The sequence below is a fragment of the Aquila chrysaetos genome, chromosome 5 (assembly GCF_900496995.4).
Source record: "Aquila chrysaetos chrysaetos chromosome 5, bAquChr1.4, whole genome shotgun sequence".
Classification (NCBI taxonomy): Eukaryota; Metazoa; Chordata; class Aves; order Accipitriformes; family Accipitridae; genus Aquila; species Aquila chrysaetos.
The window spans coordinates 650416-671031 of record NC_044008.1 but is presented as its reverse complement, the minus strand read 5'-3'; the positions used below and the strand labels follow the sequence as shown (position 1 = coordinate 671031).

The following is a 20616-nucleotide window of genomic DNA, read 5'->3' as shown; positions in this document are numbered from 1 at the left end:
CCTCGCCCGCCCCGCCGCGCCGGGCCCGGCGATATTTAACCTGGGCCGGGGCGGGGAGCGGCAGCGCCGAGCGAGGCACGGACCCGACCTGAGCCCCGGCCCCCGCCCAGGTACGGCCGGGACCCCCCCACCCCGGGGACCCCGCACCCTCCCAGCCCCGGGCTGCGGGACGGGACGGGGGGCAGCGGGGCGGGCGGGGGGGGGGGGGCTGGAGCCGAGCCCAGCCCCGAGCCCTTCTCTTCTCCCCGCAGCCCCGGAGCCGCTGTCCCGGCCCGGCCCCGCCATGAGAGCCCCGGCGCCGGTTGCGCTGGGTTGCATCAGCTTGGTGCTGTGTCTGCTGGAGCTGCCCGCCTGCCTGCCCCTGCCCGACGGCCGCTCGCCCAAGCGCAGGTGAGCCGGGACCCCGCGCCCCCTGCCCGCACCCCGGCGTGGGGTGCCTCTGTGCCCCCCTGCCCGCACCCCTGCGTGGGGTGCCTCTCTGCCCCCCTGCCTGAACCCCTGCCCGGGGCACCTCTGTGGCCCCCTGCCCGCACCCCCGTGCAGGTGTGGGCAGGGGTGCTCTGCATGGGGTGGCTCTGGGCACCCCTGCCTGTCCCCCTGCCCGGGACACAGCCCTGCACCCCCCACGGGCCCGGCCCCTGTCCCGCGTGGGGGGCTCCGTGCCCACCGCTCAGCCCTGCCCGAGGCTCCTGCCCCAGCCTCTACTAGGCAGCCCGTGTCCGTCTGTCCCGCCGGCCACCCCCCCAGCCCTGGCCACCCCAGCTCCCCGGGGGTTTAGGCAGGGCCCAGCCTGGCAGCACAGCTCCGTGTCCTGCTGCCCACTGTCCCCGCAGCGGGAGGGGACGCACAGCCTCGTACTAAAGCCCCTTGTGCTGGTGGCAGGTTGTGGGCAGGTTCCCCCCGGGGGGGCACACGGTACCCTGAAGAGTGGGGGCAGATGGGGACTGCATGGAGGGGGTGGGCTGGGGGGGGTCTCCTGGGCACCGTCTCCTGCCTGGACCCCAACCCTGTCTTTGCTGTGTGTCCCGTGCCGGTCCCCGCGGTGCCGGTGGGGACACGGGGGGACGAGGTGGTAGGAGCGGGGTGAGGGGTCCCCGGCCCCCGCGCTGCACCTTGTCCCGGTGGGAATAGGGGAACAGTGCTGGGAGGAGGGAGGAGGCAGGACGCGGGCAGGGCTGCGGGGACGCAGCGTGCCAGGGACGGCAAGGCTGGTCTGCGGGTTTGGGAGGGTGCAGGGGCCAGATGGGTACCTGTGTGCATGTGTGTGTGTGCGCGCGCACGGGGCAGGCAGAGTGTGCGGGTGTGCAAGGGTTGGACGAGGTTTTGGTACACACCGTGATGGAGAGCGTGTGCGTGCAAGAACTCACGGCGTGCCTGTGCCAAGGTGTGCGTGGCTGCACGCGTGTGCAAGGCGAGGGGCGGTGGGGGGCTGTGGGTGCCCGTGGGGGCTGCGGGGTGCCAGGATCTCCCACCCGAACCTCCTGCTGCAGGATGCACCTCGGGTCGGGACTGAACCTCCCGTGGGTGCTGCGTGTGCGCGTGCACACGCGCTGCGGGTGTGCATGTTGCTGCTTGAGGAGCGCGTTTGGGCTGTGCCCAGCGCCGTGGGAAGCCTGCGTCTGGCTCCGGAGGGATCTGCGAGCGGCTCCTGCCTGCCTGCCTGCCTGGCGCCGCAGGCAGCCGTCGGTGCAGCTCCCGGGGGTGCGGGGGGGGGGCCCTGCCCGGGACCACGTCCTGCTGCAGGGGTGGACGGGGGGGGCTGGGGCTTCCAGACCCCCCCCCCCCCCCCACAGGCTCAGCAGCTCCTGCCGCGGCTGCGGGATGGTGTGGCTGCAGTTCTGTCGGCTGTGGCGTGGGGGTCCCCGGGACGGGGGCCAGAGGCACGGGGGTCCTGCAGTGCGGGGGGGAAGAGCTCTGTGCCACCGCGGGGGGTGTCGTCAGGCCAGACCCCGCCACACAGGTGCCCAGGGCCCAGGTGTGGGTGCCCGCAGCCGGGGAGCGTGGGTGCCAGCTCTGTGCTGGTGCAAAGGCCGTGGGAACGGGGTGGGCGGCAGCGGGGGAAGCCGGAGGGGGCTGGGAGCTGTGCAGGAACCGCTTGTGGGAGCTGGGGGGGCTGCAGGGAGGTGCCGGTCCTGCCAGCAGCAGCCCCGGGGTTGGTGGGCACCCTACGGCGTGTCCAGTGGGGCTCGCAAAGCCCCGGGAACAGGCATGGAAGCCAGAGCAGCAGCGATCCCACACGCAGCCGGATGCACCAGGAGCTCGGCCGGCACGGATGCACGCCATGCCAGGGCCAGCTGGGGCGAAGCCGGGGCAGAAGCCAAGTGTGGGGAGGGAGGGGAACTCCACAGCCGGCGGCCATCCCGTGGGACACCGGCACGGGGGCTTCTTGGCTTGGGAGCACTGAGAGGCTGCAGAGCCGGCAGTGCCGGAGCTGCCTGGAAGACAGCCGGCTGGGAAAGTCCTGTGTACCACGGCCCGGGCAGTGCCGGGATGGGAAGGCCGAGGCTGCCGGTGTTTCCGGGCTCTGGCCACCTCCTGTAAACACGTCCCGGGACGGGAAGGGGTGGCGGGCACTCACCGGCCCCCCCCCCCCCCGTGCTTCCCGTCTCTGCAGGACCGGAGGAATTTGGCCTCTGTCCCCGCTCCCGCGGCTCGCAGCCAAGCGGCGTCCGGCCTCGACCTGGCTGTGCCATGCCGGGATGAGCCCTCCGGCGCCCCGGCTTCCCGCAGCCCCGGGTGGTGGGGGGACGGGGGGCAGGGGGGGTCGGTGCGGTGCGAGTCCAGGGCTGTGTGTGCGCGCACCGGGACACCTGCACTTGCACCCCCGTTGTGCACACACGGCAGGCTGGGGGTGCGCAGTGTGCGTGTGTGCGCACCGGGGTGTGTGCAGGAGTTATAAGTAGTGTGTGTGTGTGTATGGGGGTTATAGAGTGTGTGTGTGCTATGACACGCGTGTGCCTGTGTGTGTACAGGGGTTATAGAGTGCGTGCATGTGTGTGCATGCTGGGACACGCATGTGCTTACGTGTGTACAGGGGTCACCGCGTGCGTGTCTGCACGCACACCGTGCCGTGGGTGTACCTGCATGCGTGTACAGGGGCGCACGCTGGGACACGCGTGTGCCTGTGTGTGTACGGGGGTTACCGTGTACGTTCACGGGTAGCGAAGGAGGTGTGCATGCAGGGATACGCGCGCGCGCGTGTGTGTGTGTGTGTGTGTGCAGGGGGGGCACAGGGGCTCTGGCCGGGGGGTGCAGCGGTGGGCGCCAGTATGCGGTGCCACCGTGCGTGCCTGTGCGCGGGCAGCAGAGGGGCTCCCGCCACCGCTGCCCCGGCCACGTGGCACGTGCCATCCCCGCAGCCGCCCGGGTGCCGTGGATTCCTCCCGGGCAGCGACCCGGGGCGGCTGCGGGTGGCAGAGCTCCGGGGCTGCCACAGTGGGTGTCCCCCGCCGGTGTGGGGTCACCAGCTCCTCCACGAGGGGAGGCCGACCGGGCTGTGCTGGAGCTGGCGGTGCCGGGGGGGTCCCTGTTTGCGCACCCTGGGGGGATCCTGGAGGGGGGCAGCAGGGTCAGCGCCCCTGGGAGTTCAGGGACCCCCGGGACCCCACACATCCCTCACAGTGCCCGTGCTTGTGGGTTGGCGGCGGGCTTGGCGTGGGGCTGGCAGGAGCAAATGGTGGGGCTGCCGGCCGCGGTCACGCGGTGCCATGGGATCCCCTCTGCCTGGGGAGACCAGCAGAATGGGGGGGGACACGGGGGTCTCCCAGCCCCACTGGTTTGGGATGGGAAGGGGCTGGCGCGGGGCTGCAGCCCTGGCTGTGGCAGGCAGCTCTTGCCGGCCCTGCTGCCGCGGCACGATGCCGGAGCATGGAGGAGCATGGAGTACGTGTGCGGCTGCAGGTAGCAGCTCCCCTTCCCTGGCTGCCGCCGCCTCCTGCTCCTCCTCCTGCTCCTCCTCCTCCTCCTCGTCTTCCTCCTCCTCCTTCTCCTCCTCCTCCTCCTCCTCCTGGCTTGGCAGGCCCAGGGCCCAGGGCAGAGCGACCGGGAGGGGTTGGCAGGGCTGTGGGGGGCTGCGTCCCCCCGGCCCACCACGGCACCCTCGGCACGGCCAAACCCCCTTTACCCCTGCTATCAGGGTGCCGTGCAGCCCCCCCTGCCCGGGGTGCCGCGGCTCTGCCCGCTGCTGCCCGCTGAGCGTTGCCCCCTCCCGCTGATCCCGCTGCTGCTCTCTTGCAGGGAGCCCCCGGACCGGAGACCCTCCCCAGCCTCGCTCCTTGGGGACCACCCGGGACCGCAGCCCCCGGCCCTGCCGCAGCCCGCCGGCAGCCCTCGGCACAGACCGCTCGTCCCGCGCCACGGCCCGAAGCTCAACCTGCGCCACGGACCCCGGCTCACCCCCCGGCACGGTGCCCGCCCGGTTCCCCGGCACAAACCGCTCATGCCGCGGCAGAGCCCGAAGCTCGCCCCGCAGCACGGACCCCGGCACGGCGCCCGCCTGGCCCCCCGGCACGTCCGCCGCCTCGTCCTGCGGCGTGGCTCCCGGCACCCGCGGGGCCGCCGGCACGCGTCGGGGCGGCTGCAGCACACGCAGCTGCTGCGGGTGGGCTGCGTGCTGGGCACCTGCCAGGTGCAGAACCTGAGCCACCGCCTCTGGCAGCTGATGGGCCAGTCGGGCCGCCAGGACTCGTCCCCCATGAACCCCAACAGCCCCCATAGCTACGGGTGAGGGGGGGGGGTGGGTCGCTGCACTAGACCGCCTGGCCCCGCGCCCCCCGCTCTGCCCCGCGGGACCCCCCACTAAAGCGCTTCCAGAGTCAGACGTGGCTGGGCTCCCTCTGCACCTTTCCGGGGGTGCCCGGTGCCCCCCGGGCAGAGCCCGGCTCCGGCCACGGCCCCACCAGGGACGTGGGGCTGGTGGGAGCGTCCCCACAGAGGGGCTCCGGCGCCGTCGCCAACCGGAGCCCCGTGGAGCGGAGAGGACCACGGGCATGGGCCGGGGAGCCGGTGGCCCATGGTGGCCGGCGGTGGCCCGGCTGGCCGGGGCTGTTGACGGGTCCAAGGGGCGGCAGGGGATCCTGCTGACCGCAGCAGCGCCGGCGCCTTGTGCAAGAGCGCGGGGCCGAGCCCCTGGCCACGCTCCCGCCTGACTCAGCAGCTCAGCACCCTGCCGCAGCATGCGCGGCCACGGGTGGGGCGAGCCCCGCTGCAGCACCCCCACGGCACCCCCCTTGCCCCCACCCAAGACCCCTCCCGTCCCTGCCCAGGGTGGCACGGCTGCGTGGGTGGGGGTCATGCGAGGACAGAGTGGAGGGGACCCCGCTCCAGCCCACCTCCCCCAGTCAGGGTGGGGGCACAGGGCAGCCCCCAGCACCTTCCCCACTGGGGTCCCAGGTTGGGCTTGGCACCTTGGGGAGGGTCCTTTCCCAGGGTGGAGGCTGGGGTGCCGTGGGGGGTCCCGTCCTCCTCGGAGAGGATGCTGTCCCCTTCCCCTGGCACCCATGTCATCCCCCTCCAATACCGCCCACAGCCCTGCAGTGAGATGAGGACCAGGTGCTGGTGGGCACTGGGGGATGGCAAACCGTCCCCGAGCACGGTGGGGGGAGAGGAATGGCCGGGGTCCCACACCCCGCTCCTGCCCCATCCCCTCCTCTTTCCTGTCCTTGCCTCTGTCCCCTCCTGTCCCCTGGTGCAGCCTCGGGCATGGCGTGGGCAGGCTGGGGACAGCCCCTGGCCCCACTGGTGACAAGTTGTGGGTTCAGTGGGGACTGGGATGGCGCCCATGGAGGGGGACGAGGGGACCCTGGGTATCCCTGTCACCCCACACCGTGATGCCGCAGGAGTGCTGGTGTCACCCCGGCAGAGCTGTCACCCCTGTGGCCTGGCAGGACGGGGATGTGCCGCCCCAGTCACCGGCCCGGACCCCCGTGCTGGGCTGCCCCTCAGCCCTGGCACAGGGACGGGCAGCTGGTGGCAGGGGGACAACAGGGATCCGATCCAGTCCTCCATGAGGAGGGCAGGTAGACCCCAGCCCGTTGGCACCTTGATCCTTCCTGCCAGCACCCTTGTCCCCTCCTGCCAGCACCACCCTCACCCCTCCCATGAGCACCTGCATCCCCCCTGGGTGCAGACCCCTCCCCAAGGACCATCTTCATCCCCTTCATTGCTCCTGGGAGCACTTTCCTCACCCCCCCCCCCCAGGAGCACCCCTGTGCCTACAGGAGACCCCAGCCCCAGGAGCACCAGCCTGCAGCAGCACCCCAGCCCCTCTCTCCTCCTTCCCGGGGGTCCCGGCGCTTGCTTGAGCCGGCTGACGGGGCAGGACAGGACCGGGATGGGGTGTCCCATGGCTGTCACCAGAGGTTCCTGGGCCAGGGCCCCCACCGCAGGCAGGAGCTCTGCCTGCAGCCCCCCCGGCCCCAATGCTGCCCGTTTGGCAAAGGGGTGAGGGACCCAGCACCGTCCCATGGGGATGGGCGGGCTGCAGCCCAGTGCAGTGCTGCCAAGGGATGCGTGGGGGCCCAAGGCCTTCACCCCCCCCATCCCTTGGGTGCTCCCCAGGCTGCAGAGGGGCTGCACTGAACCCCGTGGGTGCCCGGGCTGGATCCTGCCCCACAGCAGCGCCAGAGCTGGGCCAGGCAGGCACCACAGTGCGGAGCACTCCCCTTCTCTTCTTTTCAAGCAAAAATCTGATTTTGTGCAGAATAAAATGTGCGAAGAGGGGTCACGTCTGGTGCCAGGCCGGGTGATGTTCCCACAGGAATGGGGCATGGAACGGGTGGGTGGGCGAGGGGCTGCCTTGGGCAGGGTGTGGGCAACCGGGTTCCATGGCCACCGGCGACAGAAGACGACCAGCACCGGCTGCTTCCCGCAGCGAGCGCGGGGACAGCCATGCAGTGGGGACAGCAGCGAGCGCAGGGACAGCAGCGAGCGCAGGGACAGCCGTGCAGCATCTGTCACAGCAGCAATGCCCGCCTGGCACCCACAGCCGCGTGGGGCCAGTGGGTCTGGGCAGGAGCGGGCAGGAGCCAGGCAGGAGGAGGATGAGGAGGAGGAAGATAAAGGGGAGAGATGCCTCAGGGGCTCCTGTGGGAGGGTGCAGGGACCGTGCTGGGGAGCTTCACCCCTAGTGCCAGCGGCTAATGGGCACAGCAGGGGCTGCCCAGGGCCCCTGCCCATGGGCACTGTGCCCGCCGCTGCCCACTCCTGCCTCTGCCCGGGCACGCAGGAACCACAGGGCAACAGGAGTGACGTGGCCGTGGCGCGGCACGACCGTGGTTCAGCGTACACGTGCGTGCACCAGCCGCACGCCCACCGCCTGGCAGGACCTCGTGGCCCCCGGGGAGGGGACGTGCCCGGCCAAGATGCCCTGCCAGCCCTCCGGGGCAGCTCATTGCCGAGGGCTTGCTCCACACGCTTACAACATCGGCAGTCGCTAAATTTAACGTTCCGCAAGGCACGGGGGCGGCTGGTGCCCGTCCCACTAAGACACAGATCCCGTAGGAGCACAGTGGCCCTGGGGCCATCAGTGGCCGGACAGCAGTTGCCAGTGCCATCAGGGCACCAGGTCCGGTCCCGCTCCCCGTGTCCCGACGGGGGGTCACGCCGTGGCCCCGTCCCGTGCGGTCACCGCGGCCGGTGCGGGCAGCAGGGCAGAGGAGTCCCTTTGCCCCCACGAGGAGCCCGGCAGCCCGGGGCCACCATCAGCCGCTGGCAGGGTCACCTGTGGCCGGTGCTCCCCAGCTTGGGGGTCAGGGGTCCCCAGCTCTGGGGGCTGCAGCGTGGGGGTACCCAGCTCAGGGGCCGGGCCAGTCCCCCCCGCCAGCCCCTGCCCACCCTCCGGGAGCAGCATCCCCCTGAGCCCGGTGCCGTGGGCTCAAACATTAACCGGGGGCAGGTTAACTGGTGACCGATTGCCCCCGCACCGGCTGGCGCAAGCTGAGCCGCCCCCACGCCACCCCCCGCGGGGATAAAGCCGGGGGTCCCGGCGGCCGCCCCAGAGCCCGTGTGCCCACCGCCCCTCGCCACCGCCGGCATGAGGAGCCTCCGGGCGGTGAGTACGGGCAGGCGGGACCCAGAGCCCCACACCTCGGGGTCAGACCCATCTGCATCGCCCCACACGTCGGGGTCAGGCTCCTGCATGTCACCCCACACCTCAGGGCTGGCCCCCACACGCATCGCCCCACGCCTCGGGGTCAGACCCCACTGGCATATCCCCACGTGTCGGGGTGCAGGTCCGCCCGGGTACACACAGGCAGCACGTGCAGCCCCCCTCTGTCCCTGGGGCCGTGGGGCACAGCCCCACAGCATCGCCCCCCCCGTGGGGTCTGTGCCCACAGGCTGTAGCCCTCGGGGACCCCCCACCCCAGCTGTGTGCAGGTTTGGGGGCCCGCACAGCTCAGCACTGGGGCTGTCACCTCTTGGGGGGTGGCGGAGATCCTCCGGGACCCTCCGCAATTCCTCCCTGCGGTGGGGGTGCCGGCCCCACGGGGGACCCAGCCCCTCCGTGTCCCTGCCCCACGTCCATCCCAGCCCCACGCGGGACCCAGCCCCACAGGGAACAAGTGAACACTCGCCCCTCGGCAGGGAGGGAAGGGGTCCCCCCCCCCGGGCAGGCGGGCAGTGCCCGTCCCCGGGGGGCTGCAGGGCGTGCGGGGTGTCGTGCAGCACCCACGGGCTCAGCCGCACCCACAGACCTCGCTCGGGGGGCTGCGGGGGTCGAGGCAGCGACTCCTGAGAGCTGCTGCCCTAAACCAGCAGAGCCCCGGGCCAGGACCCCCGCCGGCAGCGTGGGCAGCTCCCCCCGGCCCCTGCTCTGCACCTCAATGCGACGGCCCTCACTCCGCACCGGAATGGGGCAGCACCGTGTGATGCTGTGCAGCGCTGTGCAACGCTGTGCGATGCTGTGCAGTGCTGCGCAACACTGTGCGATGCTGTGCAGCGGTGTACAACGCCGTGCAACACTGTGCGATGCTGTGCAGCGGCGTACGGCGCCATGCAACACTGTGTGATGCTGTGCGATGCCGTGCAGCGCCATGCGATGCCGCGCATTCAGGGCTTTCCTTTGGAGATGGCGTGTCTCCTTAACCTTCACGGAACACCTTGTCCCTGGGTGTTTTCACTCTCTGTCCCGCGGCTGCCAGACCAGGCGCAGGATCCGGCCCCGCTGACCGAGCCTGACCTTTCTCGCTGCAGGACGCTGACCCCTCCGAGGAGCCCAAGTCCGGCAAGGCCAAGTCCGAGTACCGAAACTACACGGTGAGCCCGGCTGGGGAGGTCCTGCTGCCACTGGGACAGGTGGTGATGCCGAGGCAGCAGGGGGGGTCCCCTGCACAAGGCGGGGCGTGGGGGGGTCCTGCTGCACAAGGCTGGGTGCTGAGGGTCGGGTGGTATGATGCCACGCTGCGGGGGATGCAGCTGCATCCCACCGGCCGTGCTGGGGGTCTTATTCCACTGCTGGGAGAGGCTGAAGGAACCCGGTGGGAGGTCTGCTGCCCCAGGCTGGGAGGGATGCCAGGGGGGCTCCCCCCACCCCACCGGAGCCCCCCAGGAGCCTGACGCTGAGCTGCAGGAGGGGAAGCTGCTGGACCGTGTCTACAACACCTACCTGCTGATGCACACCCACCAGACCGTCGACTTCGTCCGGAAGAAGGTGCGAACCCCCCCGCCCCGGGGCCGTCCTGTCCCACCTGGGGTCCACCTGCAGCCGGGGGGGGGGGGGAACAAACGCCGCAGCCCAACCCCCCCACCCCGCACCCAAGCGATGCAGGTCCTGCCCTGGTACACCAGCCTGCTTGGGGGGGCACCCACTCCCCACGTGGCTCCAGGGAGGGTCCCGAGGGGTTTCGGGGTGGCAGCGCAGGTTAGGGGGGGGTCACCATCCCCAGTGCCTGCCGTCTCCGCAGAGCGCCGAGTACGGGACCTGCTCCCTGCGCAAGATGAGCGCCATGGAGGCACTGGAACTGCTGGACCAGCTGGTGGACGAGTCCGACCCGGACGTGGACTTCCCCAACTCCTACCATGCCTACCAAACCGCCGAGGGCATCCGCCGGGCCCACCCTGACAAAGGCAGGGCCATTGACCCCCCCGCCACTGACACGGAGCCCGTGTGGGGCCGTGTCCCACTGGGGGTGACAGCCCTGCTTGCCCCCAGACTGGTTCCACCTCGTGGGGTTGCTGCACGACCTGGGGAAGGTCCTGGCACTTTTCGGGGAGCCCCAGGTAAGCGGGACAGTGGGGGATCCCCCCGGCGTATGGGGGATCCCACTGGCCAGGGACCCCTCCTTGGGGACCCCCTCCTGGGCCGGCGGGACGCCTGTCGCACCCCTCTGCAGTGGGCTGTGGTGGGGGACACCTTCCCGGTGGGCTGCAAGGTGCAGAGGTCCGTGGTCTTCGGGGACTCCACCTTCCACGACAACCCCGACACCAGAGACCCCCTGTACAGGTGAGGCCGGACCCCCGGGCAGGCTGCCGTGGGGTGCTGTGCCCCACAGCCCGTGTCACAGCCAGGGAAGGGGCTGGGGGTACGGGGAGGGGTCCAGCCCCAAGCCCCCGACCCGACTCCATCCCCAGCACCGAGTATGGGATGTACCAGCCTCACTGCGGCCTGGAGAACGTCCTCATGTCCTGGGGACACGATGGTAAGGGCTGGGGGGGTCCGGCCGGGGTCCCCTCCTTGGGGCAGGGCCCTTTGCCCCCAAACGGGGCACCGATGCAGCCGGGGTGGCTGCACCCCCCCCCCGGCCCCCTTTGCTGGGGGATTCGGAGCTGGAGCCCTTTGCATGGAGCAGGGGGGGGTGTGCTGCAGCTCTTGGGGCGCCCGTCCTGCATGGGGGGGGTCCAGCCCCAGCCGCTCAGGCTCATCCCTGCACGTCCCCCCTCCCTCCCCAGAGTACATGTACCGAGTCATGAAGTTCAACAACTTCGCCCTGCCCAAGGAGGTAAGGGCTGGGGGGGGGGGGGGGGGGGATGCACATGTGGGGCTGACCCCCCCCCGCCGAGGGCTGTGGGGCAGGGACCCGCCGTGGGGAGGGTGGGTGCCCCGGGTTGGCACGTCCTCGTCTCCCCAGGCTTTCTACATGGTCCGCTTCCACTCCTTCTACCCCTGGCACGCACACGGGGACTACCTGCACCTCTGCACCGAGGAGGACCTCCGCATGCTGCCCTGGGTCAGGGAGCTCAAGTGCGTGGCCAGGGTGGTCAGAGGGGGGGCTGGGGGGCTTGGCCGAGGCCCCCCGAGGGGGGAGCAGCCCCCTTGCCCCCGCACTGACCCACCCTCGCTCCTGCAGCAAGTTCGACCTCTACACCAAGCAGGAGGAGCTGCCCGACGTGCAGCAGCTCCAGGGCTACTACCAGTCCCTGATCGACAAGTACTGCCCCGGGCAGCTCTGCTGGTGAGCGGGGACCCCCACCCACCACCGGTGCAGCACCCAGCACCCCACGCTCGACCCCAGCCCCACGGCACAGTCCCTGGGGGAGCAGCCGGCTTGTCGTGGGGAGCACCGGGACTATACAATAAACCCGCTTGTCACGCAGCCCCAGTGCCCGTCGCACCCTGAGCAGCCCCCAGCCCCACGGGTGTAGGGCTCACAGCAGGGAGAGGTGGGGGCACCGGCGCCGTCCCTGTCACCTCTCATCAGGTGAGAGAAGGGCAAGGGCCGAGGCAGGACCCCCCCCCCCAAGCCCACCCAGCTCCAGGGAGAGCCCGCGGGGCTGGAATGTCAAAGGCTTTATTTAGAAAATTATAGGAAACCTCTGTGCTCACAGATGAGCCGATGGGAAGCACGTTACAGCCAGAGCCCTCCCGCCCGGGGGGGGCAGCACCCCAAACTGCCCCAAGCGCGGGTCCAGCAGTGGCCGAAGGGGCCGGGCAGGATAACCGGGAGGGCTGGTGCTGCCTCGCTGCGGCTGCCCAAAGCTGCTCCTGCCAGTGCTGAGCATCATCCCACCGGTGCTCAGCACCCTGCCGCAGCCCGGCACGGCCCCACCACAGGGCCCAGACTGGGGAGAAGGAGACAGAGGGGCAGCGGGGAGGGAGCTGCCCCGCTCTGCCGTCTGCGAGCAATGACCGTGCTGTGCGTGAAGGCACTGGCAGGGGAAGAGAGCAGCAAGCTCACCCCGGGGCAGGCAGGCAGCGTGACGGCAGGGGTGGGGGGGGCCTGCCTGCACCCCTGCCAGGGACCCCCACGCCAGGGAGGCAGGCAGGGGCAGGCAGCCGGGGTGAGGGGAGGCAGCGGGGCCCGCAGGCAGCGCCATCAGTCCGTGGGTGGAAGACAGGGCCTGGACCGGCGGCCCCAGGCTCTACTTCTTCTTCTTGGTGCCGCGGAGGCCGTCGCCGTGGCCATCGGCCGCCCCCCGGGCCCGGCCCTCGCCTTTCTCCTCCGCCTCTTTTGCCTCCTTCCTCCGCACCTGCCCGTTCTTCTCGCCGCCCCCCCGGTCGGCAGGGTCCCCCCGCCTGGGGCCTTTGTGGCGGGCGGGGGGCGCACCCCCCCGGGGCCGGCGGCCCAGGGCTCGCAGGAGGTAGACGGTGGCCACCACGAGGTACAGGGACCAGAGGACGGCGGGGCCGGAGAAGGGGCGGCTGAGCTGGCGGAGGGACTGCAGCAGCCAGGGAAGGAAGGCGTCCGCCGAGCGCTTCAGCGACGTCTTGTCCTGCAGGGCGAGGGGAAGGGGGGTGTCAGGGCCGCCCCTCGGCCGGGAGCGCGGCGCGGCCGCGGCGCAATGCCTTACCTTCAGCCCGTGCTGGTTGAGCAGGCTCTCCAGCGTGGGGTCGCCCAAGGAGACGGTGGGGAAGAACTCCTGCACGCGCTGCCGCCGCCACCACGGCGCAGGGCCCTCGCTGCGGGACGGGAGAGCTCAGCGCCCGGCCCTCCACCCCGCCGGCCCAGGCAGGAGCAGGGCAGCTCTGCCCGCAAGGCAGGAGCGGGCCAGGCTCCTGCCTCCCCCCACGCAGCGACCCAGCCTTGCCAAAGCAGAGCTCAGGGCACTGACGAGCTGCCGAGTTAATGAGCCAATTAGCCAGGTGAGAAGCAGCTCCCAAATTCAGCCCCCCCCCCCCCCCCACGCCCCCTCCCCGAGCCACCTGAGCACAGCCAGCACACACACCCGCGCCGTTTGCATGTCGATGTGGTGTCACATCAGCTTTGGGGAGCAAAGCGTGGCTGCAGAGGGGGTGCAGGCACTGGCACACCCGTCCCGGTGCCGCTCACCTGCCCTCGGCGCTGCCGGTGAACCAGTACTTGTAGAGCTGGGCACGGATGTAGACGGGGGGCTGAGCGCTGAAGGGGTACCGGGACTCGTCGACCTGCACCAGGCGGATCACTGCCAGAGACGCAGCGTTAGCCCCTGCCGGGATCCCATGCCCCTCGCTGCGGGGACACCCCAAACCGCTGCAGGGCTGGAGCCCAGCGGCCCCAAATCCCCAGGAAAGGGCCTGGGACACAGACCTGCTGCAGGGGGCCAGCGACAGCCCCCAGACAGGGTGGGATGCAGCCCTGCCTGCTGCTCCAGGGGGCTCAGCCCAGGCAGCCCCCCCTCCATCCCTGCCACCGCGCAGGACGGAGGTCCTTGCTGCGGCACAACTGCCAGGTACGGGGCCTTGCGCTGCCTCTGCCGCAGCACCGGGCCCGGGGAGCCCCCGGCACGACCTGTCCCCAGCCCCACTCACCGTCCTTCTTGCCCTGCAGCAGGCGGTAGACGAAGCTGGTGAACCAGGGGCTGCTGCTGTGGTGGGCCAGGGCTGCGAACCACATCTGCCAGTCAAGGCGGGGCTGGTGCGGGGTGACCACCGGGGGGGCCGCGCTGACGTTCCCGGGCTTGTACATGAACTCAATCTCCTGTGGGGCAGGGAGCAGAGTGGGCTGGGGGGGGGCATCCAGCAGTGGGGACTAGCATGCAGGGGTCGGACCTGGACCTCCACCAGCTCCGCTGTCCTGGGGGCAGAGCTACCCCAGACTCGCCCCCCCTCACCTCCTGGGGTTACCAGCTCCTTCCAGAGGGACAAAGCCCATGGGGGGCGGCTGGGTGCCCCAGAGGGGACCAAGCCAGCGGGACAGGGATGCTTGGCTCCACTGGAGTCCATTCCTCAGTGCCTGTCCCCAGCTGCCCCACCCAACCGGCTGCCGTTCCCGCACAGCCCCTTCGGCGCCAAATGTGATTGTCGAACTTGATTCAACAAGGCCGAGTGCTGGGTCCTGCACTTGGGTCACAACAACCCCATGCAGCACTACAGGCTTGGGGAAGAGTGGCTGGAAAGCTGCCTGGCAAAAAAAGACCTGGGGGTGTTGGTCGACAGCCGGCTGAATAGGAGCCGGCAGTGTGCCCAGGTGGCCAAGGCGGCCAACAGCACCCTGGCTTCTATCAGAAATAGTGTGGCCAGCAGGAGCAGGGAAGTAATTGTTCCCCTGTACTCAGCACTGGTGAGGCCGCACCTCAAATACTGTGTTCAGTTTTGGGCCCCTCACTACAAGAGAGACATTGAGGTGCTGGAGCGTCTCCAGAGAAGGGCAACGAAGCTGGTGAAGGGTCTAGAGCACAAGTCTTATGAGGAGCGGCTGAAGGAACTGGGGTGGTTTAGTCTGGAGAAAAGGAGGCTGAGGGGAGACCTTATCGCTCTCTACAACTACCTGAAAGGATGCTGTAGAGAGGTGGGGGTCAAACTCTTCTCCCAAGTAACAAGTGATAGGACGAGAGTAAACAGCCTCAAATCGTGCCAGGGGAGGTTTAGATTGGATATTAGGAAAAATTTATTCACTGAAAGGGTTGTGAAGCACTGGCACAGGCTGCCCAGGGAAGTGGTGGAGTCACCATGCCTGGAGGTATTTAAAAGACGTGTAGATGTGGTGCCTAGGGACACGGGTTAGTGGTGGACTTGGCAGTGCTAGATTTACAATCAGACTCAATGATCTTAAGGGTCTTTTCCAACCTAAATGATTCTGTGATTCTATGTAATGGTGGCTCACCATCCAGGTCTGCTTGTCATAGCTGCCCTCCAGCACCACCTCGGGCCGCCCCCCGACGCCCGTCATCCTGCGGAAGAGCCCGTAGGAGTTCACCACCTGGAAGCGTTCGACCGCGTTGAACATCTGGTGGATGCCGGGCCACAGCTTGCCGTTGGACTCGTAGTCAATGTAGGTGAAGGGCACCTAGGGAGTGGCAGAGAGTGGCTCTGTCACCACGGCTAGGAGCAGCTTGGGGGGGGCCCAGGCTGAGCTTCCCGCTCCCCATACGCCAAGACAAATGCATGCTCTGTTGTCTCCTGCCCTCCCCAGACACTTCCCACCCACTCACCAAGCTGATGGCAAACATCCCCATGGTTGCTGTGGCGAAGACGGCCCACTGCAGCGTGGCCCAGAGCTTCCAGAAGCAGCCGCGGACGCAGGCACACCTGCGAGGTGGGGGGGAGAAACAGATCAGAGCTGCACAGCACCGCAGTCTGGAGCTCTGGCTGTCAGCTGCAGGGTTCAGAGCAACCCATGCTGTGCCCAAAGTGGTAGAGGGCTCAGCCCCGCTCCAACGCTGCAGAGGAAAATCCCTCCTAACTCACCCAGCACCCCCGAACTGGGCACCCACCCCACACAGCCCCAGGGTCCAGCCCTCTGCCTGGCTCCAAGCACCCCACACCAGCTCCCCCAGTGCCCACAAGATCCAAGCATCCCTGCACGCACGAATGGCACCCTTGGGGGTGGCACCAGGCCACCCACACCGGCTGCCCCGTTCCTGCTCAGCTGTCATGGCAGAGCTACGAGGCCCGGCAGGGGGAACGGACCCTGTCACCCCCCCCGTCACGCACCTGTACATGGCATAGAGGATCTCCCAGGAGAGCGAGAGGAAGCCCAGCCCCACCAGGGGCAGGGTCACTGCCCGCAGCCACGTCGTGAACTCGTGATAGGTGAAGGCTGGAGTGAAGGAAAACCCACAGGGTCAGAGAGGAGCCCCTCCTGCCCCAAGAGCCACTGGGGGTGCAGGAGCCCAGGTGCTGCCACTGGGCCATGGGGACAACGGGCTGACAGCCCCCGTGGGCCTGGCCGTGACATACCCACTTTGGAGTCCAGCAGCCTCTTCTCCCAGTTGATCTCCAGGCTGAAGTACTGGATGCTCCAGTAGAGCAGGAAGCCATAGGTGCTCATCTCCAGCAGGGTGGAGAGGAGGGACCGCAGGCTGGGGGGCCAGGCTGCGACAGACCAGGGCCGCTGAACGCCGGGGGCTCAGCAAGCCCAACCCACCGTGGCACGGAGGGGCGCAAACCGCACCGAGTCCAGGCAGGGAGAGGGCGAGCGGGCAGCGCTGAGCACATCCCGCGGCAGAAGCCAACACGCTGCTTCACAGGGGACCCAGCTTGAGCACCCCACGGGCACAGACCCCCACCCCAGGGGCAGGCGAGGCAGCCGTGCTGGCAGTAGCTCTCACAGCACCGAGCCAGAGGGCAGCTGCAGGTGGCCAGAATGCCGCCTCTCGCTGTCACACCCGGACAGGGGTGGTCAGCGATGGTGGCCTGTCCCCTCCCCACCCCAGGCACAGCAGAAACTGGACCCCACCCCACCAAAACAGGGCTCCCAGGGACTCACTGCTGGCGTGCCTCTTCTTGCTGCGCCCCAGCCAGTGCCCCACGTGCTCCTCATCCAGCAGAGAGAAGGCCAGGACGATGGTGAGCATGTTGAAGAAGTTGTAGTTACCCGTGAGGATGATGAGGACCTGCAGCAGGACCTGGGGAGGAGCGAAGGCAGGGCTGGGGTGTCACAGCGCTGAGCTGACTGCCTGGGGGACCACCCCAGTGTCCAGCTCCCAGCACCCGGGGTAGTCCTGCCTGCAAGAGCCCGCAGAGCGAGGAGCCTGTCCTGCCCACAGACCAAGCCGGTCCCCCTGCCCCTAGGGAGCCCCACAGGACCTGGCGGCAGGAGAGGCAGGAAGGGGGGCTCTGGCTCTGCCCACCCACCTGGCTGTAGAAGGCAAAGAGCCGGAGGCGGCGGATGGGTGCGAAGAAGAGGAGCGGGATGGCGATCTCGATGACGTAGGTGGCCACCACACTGAACTTCTGGAACCAGACGGGCAGCTGGTGGGCAAACCAGGCACCCGGCGTGGGGATGCACTGGGTCTCGTAGTGATAGGTGAGAGCTGGGGGGGGGACAGGAGGGGTCAGGGGTGCAGAGAGGGGAGCGGGGACACGAGTCGGAGCAGGCAGAGCCGTCACAGAGCTGTGCCGAACATGGGAGAGGTGCCAGCAGGAGCTGCCCAGAGCCCTGCAGCTGCCTACGGGGCATGGGAGGCACAGCCTGAGGCTTGGAGCAATGCCCCCACTCCCCCTGCCTGGGAGGGGTGCCCCAAAGCCCATGACACCCCACAACCCGCGGCACCCCTCACCTGTGAGCCCCCACCAGGTGGGGCAGCGGCTGGTCAGCTTCACCACGCCGGAGGCGAACATCAGCCGGAAGAGGAGCCAGCGCACCAGCCAGAAGGTGATGCCGTCGTGGGCGCGCCAGGCCGTGGACCGCCACTTCAGCAGGCGCAGGGGGGCCACCAGCACCGCCAGGAATCCCGCTTCCAGCAGGAGGCTATCCCTGTGGGGAACACCGCTGTCCTCCACCGCCACCCTGGGGCTGCAGACCCCTTGGGGGAGCCAGCTCCTGTCCCGGCTGTGCTGGCACTGAGACCCCAGGGTGCCGAGGGGCCTGCCGCTGCTTCCCGCAGAGGGGACAGCTCTCCGCACCCAACCCTCCCTGCCCTGGGTTTTGGGCGAGCCACGGCCCAGTCGAAGTGGGGACAGGACAGCTCCATCCGCACGGAGCCCCTGCAGCAGCCCCCTGCCCAGGGCACGCGCGCTGGAAGCGCGGATGCAGGGCTGACTTACCATTGGAAGTAGAGGAAGACCTGCCCCACCTGCGGAGAGAGGGAGCAGAGCAGTGAGCAGGGCGCAGGTTTGGACCCCGCTCCCTTCCCCACACCCACCCTGCAGGGAGGGGGCAGAAGGGCCGAGGAGCGGCCGCAGATCCCTCCTGGCTCCCCCTCGGTGCCGCTGGCAGCTCCTTTCCCACGACTGGGCTACGGGCCAAACCCAAGGAGCAGAGCAGCGGCCTCAACTTGCTGCTGAGAGCAGCAGCACCAAGATGCCACGGAGGCACTGCTGGGGGCAGAGAAGGAGGATGGTCCCCGGTTAGGTGTGCCGGGGAGGCGGCCATGCCGGGAACCACAGCCTGGAACCGCTCCGGTGTCCAGGGCTATGCCCCAGGCGCAGTAGCGTCACTCGCAAGGTGGAGGAAGGCACCAGGTCAGGGCTGGGGGGCTGCAGGGGAGCCCTGCTCCATGCTGCCTTGCTGCCTGGGTGCTCCCAGCCCTGGGCACTGTCCCTCCTGCCTGCAGCCGGGCCCAGAGTGGTGCTCGACAGCAGACCAGGCTGCAGACCCAGCTGGCGGCAGGGCAGAGGGCTGGAGGGGAGGGAGACTGGCGCTAGGGAGGAGCAGGGACTTTCTCTCCAGCATCACCTTAAAAGGGAGCGAGGAGAGGAAAGCCGGGCTGGCACACGGGGCTGGGAGGAGGCAGAGCCATGCACGCTGTGGCATGGCACAGCAGCCCCGCAGCCATGTGCTGGGAAACAAGAGTCCCTGTGGGTGGGAGTCACCCAGGGCTCCCCGGCCCCGCAAAGCTGTGAATGCTGCTTCCTCTCCCTGCCGAGGCAGTGAGTCACTCCAGAGCCCCGGCTCCCACCCTGTCTCCCCCTTGGGCCCCAAACACGGGCCACACAGCTCAGCAGGGCTGCCCGTGTGAGGGGAGCTGCTCACAACGGCACGGCTGTGTGCCAACGAGACCGTGAGCAGGACAAAGGGGACGGGGTAACGGCGCCACAGGGTAGCCCCCCAGCACGGGAGAAACTCCACTCCCATGGTTGGCACCTCACTTTTCTGGCCTCTCAACACTGTTCCCTGCAGCCACCGGTGCTGGACACGGCCTGAACCCTGGCAGGAGGGACCAGTGAGGGCTGCCGACACTGCCAGCCACCCGGGCTGCCTTCTGGCAGGGCAGGAGAGCTCCTGCCTGGGGTAACAGCCACCCAGGCCGAGAGGGATCTCCAAGCACAGGCGGGTTTTTCCTCTTTAATTCCCCTGGTTTCAGAGGGAAGAGAAACCCTCCTCCTGCTGCGGCTTGCGCTAGCAGGCTCTGACTCACCCGAGCTCCTCTGCACCAAGCTGCCAGCGCCGGCAGCGAGCGCAAATGGCTCAGGGGGGCGGATTCGTGGCTGGGGGGCACAGAGCTCTCAGGGGACACGGGGAAAGGGCTTGGCGTGTGGGACAAGGGCCCCGGGAGGGCTTGGCAAGACTGTGGGCGGGCAGGGGCCAGAGGTGTGGGAATTGGCTTTGCAGGCAAGTCTGGGAGGGTTTTATCCCAGGGAAGGCACTGAGAACCGGCACAAGCATGGGGCTGTACCTCCCCTCCACGAGCCAGGGAACTGCCAGCACCTTCCCCCAGTGCCATGAGGGAAGCTGAGCGTGCCAAGGAGCTTGTAGGATGATGCTAACGCAAGAACATCACCCCCTCGCCCTCCTAGGTCCCAGCTCTAACCCCTCTAGGGCACCACAAGCCCCACCGATCTCATACCTGGTAAAGCGAGAGATAGAGCACCCAGAGCAGGGCAAAGAGCAGGCTGTCCCGCAGGGGCTCGAACAGCAAGGCGCCGAAGGAGGCGAGGATGCCGAGGAGGCAGAGCAGCTCCATCCCCAGCTCCGTATCCAAACCCAGGCGGGGACTGAGCCACAACAAGGTGGGAAAATCCCGTAGTTGTTCCCATAGCCCCTTCCCGCTGAGGCGTAACACTTTGCGGGCCGGCAGGATGCCATCTCTCCCATATAGCCCTGGAAACGGGATAGTGACAGTGGCGACAAAGCCTCCCCATGAGTCTGGGGCAGCAGAACTGGGAAGCCCCCCCCCCCGCCAGCACCACGACGAGCAGGGGGGCTACCGCAGAGCTCGTCGAGGCGCTGGCAGGGAGGTGGGGATTCCAGTTAGTTCTCCCTGCACACTAGCTTCCCTGTTTCCTCACGGAACAGGGAACGGAGCAGCAACGGGAAGAACCCACGTGGAACCCAGCGGCTGCCAGACCCAGCCTGGCCACGTAGAAGGGAGACAAACGCCCTGCCTGCTGCAGGCAGGGGAGATCTGTGCGGGCAGAACTCTGTCAGGGTGCTCCCGGGGTGGGGGTGCAAGGGTCTGGAGCAACCCCTGGACCCCCCCCCACCCCTCCCTTGGTGTGGGGGGGCGGCGGAGAGGGGGGGGGAAGGACCCTCTCCCCATGGAGGGCCGGCCTCGGCAGCTCTTCACTGCACAGCTCAGCCATCCCGGCCCCACCGAGACACCCCCCCCGCCTCCAGCACCCGTTGCAGCCCGGGCTCCGCCGGTGGGGCCTAACCAGCCGCCCCCCCCCCCCCCCCACACCCCAAGCCCGGGGACGGGCGCACCCCCCCCCCCCCTCCGCCGCCGCCGCCGTACCAGGGATCTGAACGTAGAGCGAAGCGAAGGCGGCGAGGTAGGCAGCGGCCAGCCCGGCCAGGAACAACGACCGCGGCCGCCGCGGCGGTTCCCCCATGGCGGGCCGCTGAGCGACCTCAGCGCGCACGCTTACGTCAGCACGCA

At 69.2% G+C, this 20616-nt stretch overlaps 3 protein-coding genes across 3 annotated transcripts; 2 read left to right on the top strand and 1 right to left on the bottom strand.

Moving 5' to 3' along the window:
• On the top strand, nt 1-6724 carry ADM2 (adrenomedullin 2). The gene is made up of 3 exons (XM_030016321.1): nt 1-110; nt 252-390; nt 4237-6724. Exons 2-3 carry the CDS (start codon nt 284-286, stop codon nt 4724-4726), a joined length of 597 nt encoding a protein of 198 aa, XP_029872181.1. The 5' UTR covers nt 1-110; nt 252-283; the 3' UTR covers nt 4727-6724.
• A 1260-nt stretch (nt 6725-7984) lies between these two features.
• On the top strand, nt 7985-11531 carry MIOX (myo-inositol oxygenase). The gene is made up of 10 exons (XM_030016303.2): nt 7985-8050; nt 9193-9255; nt 9569-9649; nt 9903-10065; nt 10151-10218; nt 10332-10441; nt 10570-10637; nt 10888-10937; nt 11067-11179; nt 11286-11531. The coding sequence occupies exons 1-10, from the start codon at nt 8033-8035 to the stop codon at nt 11392-11394; spliced, it is 843 nt and encodes a 280-aa protein (XP_029872163.1). The 5' UTR covers nt 7985-8032; the 3' UTR covers nt 11395-11531.
• A 179-nt stretch (nt 11532-11710) lies between these two features.
• LMF2 (lipase maturation factor 2) lies at nt 11711-20612 on the bottom strand. Its single transcript, XM_030016017.2, has 14 exons — nt 20473-20612; nt 19585-19838; nt 17843-17871; nt 17356-17552; nt 16931-17109; nt 16563-16701; nt 16034-16168; nt 15788-15893; nt 15286-15382; nt 14958-15140; nt 13664-13832; nt 13206-13317; nt 12727-12835; nt 11711-12648 (listed from the first exon to the last, which is right to left on the bottom strand). Exons 1-14 carry the CDS (start codon nt 20567-20569, stop codon nt 12298-12300), a joined length of 2157 nt encoding a protein of 718 aa, XP_029871877.1. The 5' UTR covers nt 20570-20612; the 3' UTR covers nt 11711-12297.
• Between the last annotated feature and the right edge of the window lie 4 nt (nt 20613-20616).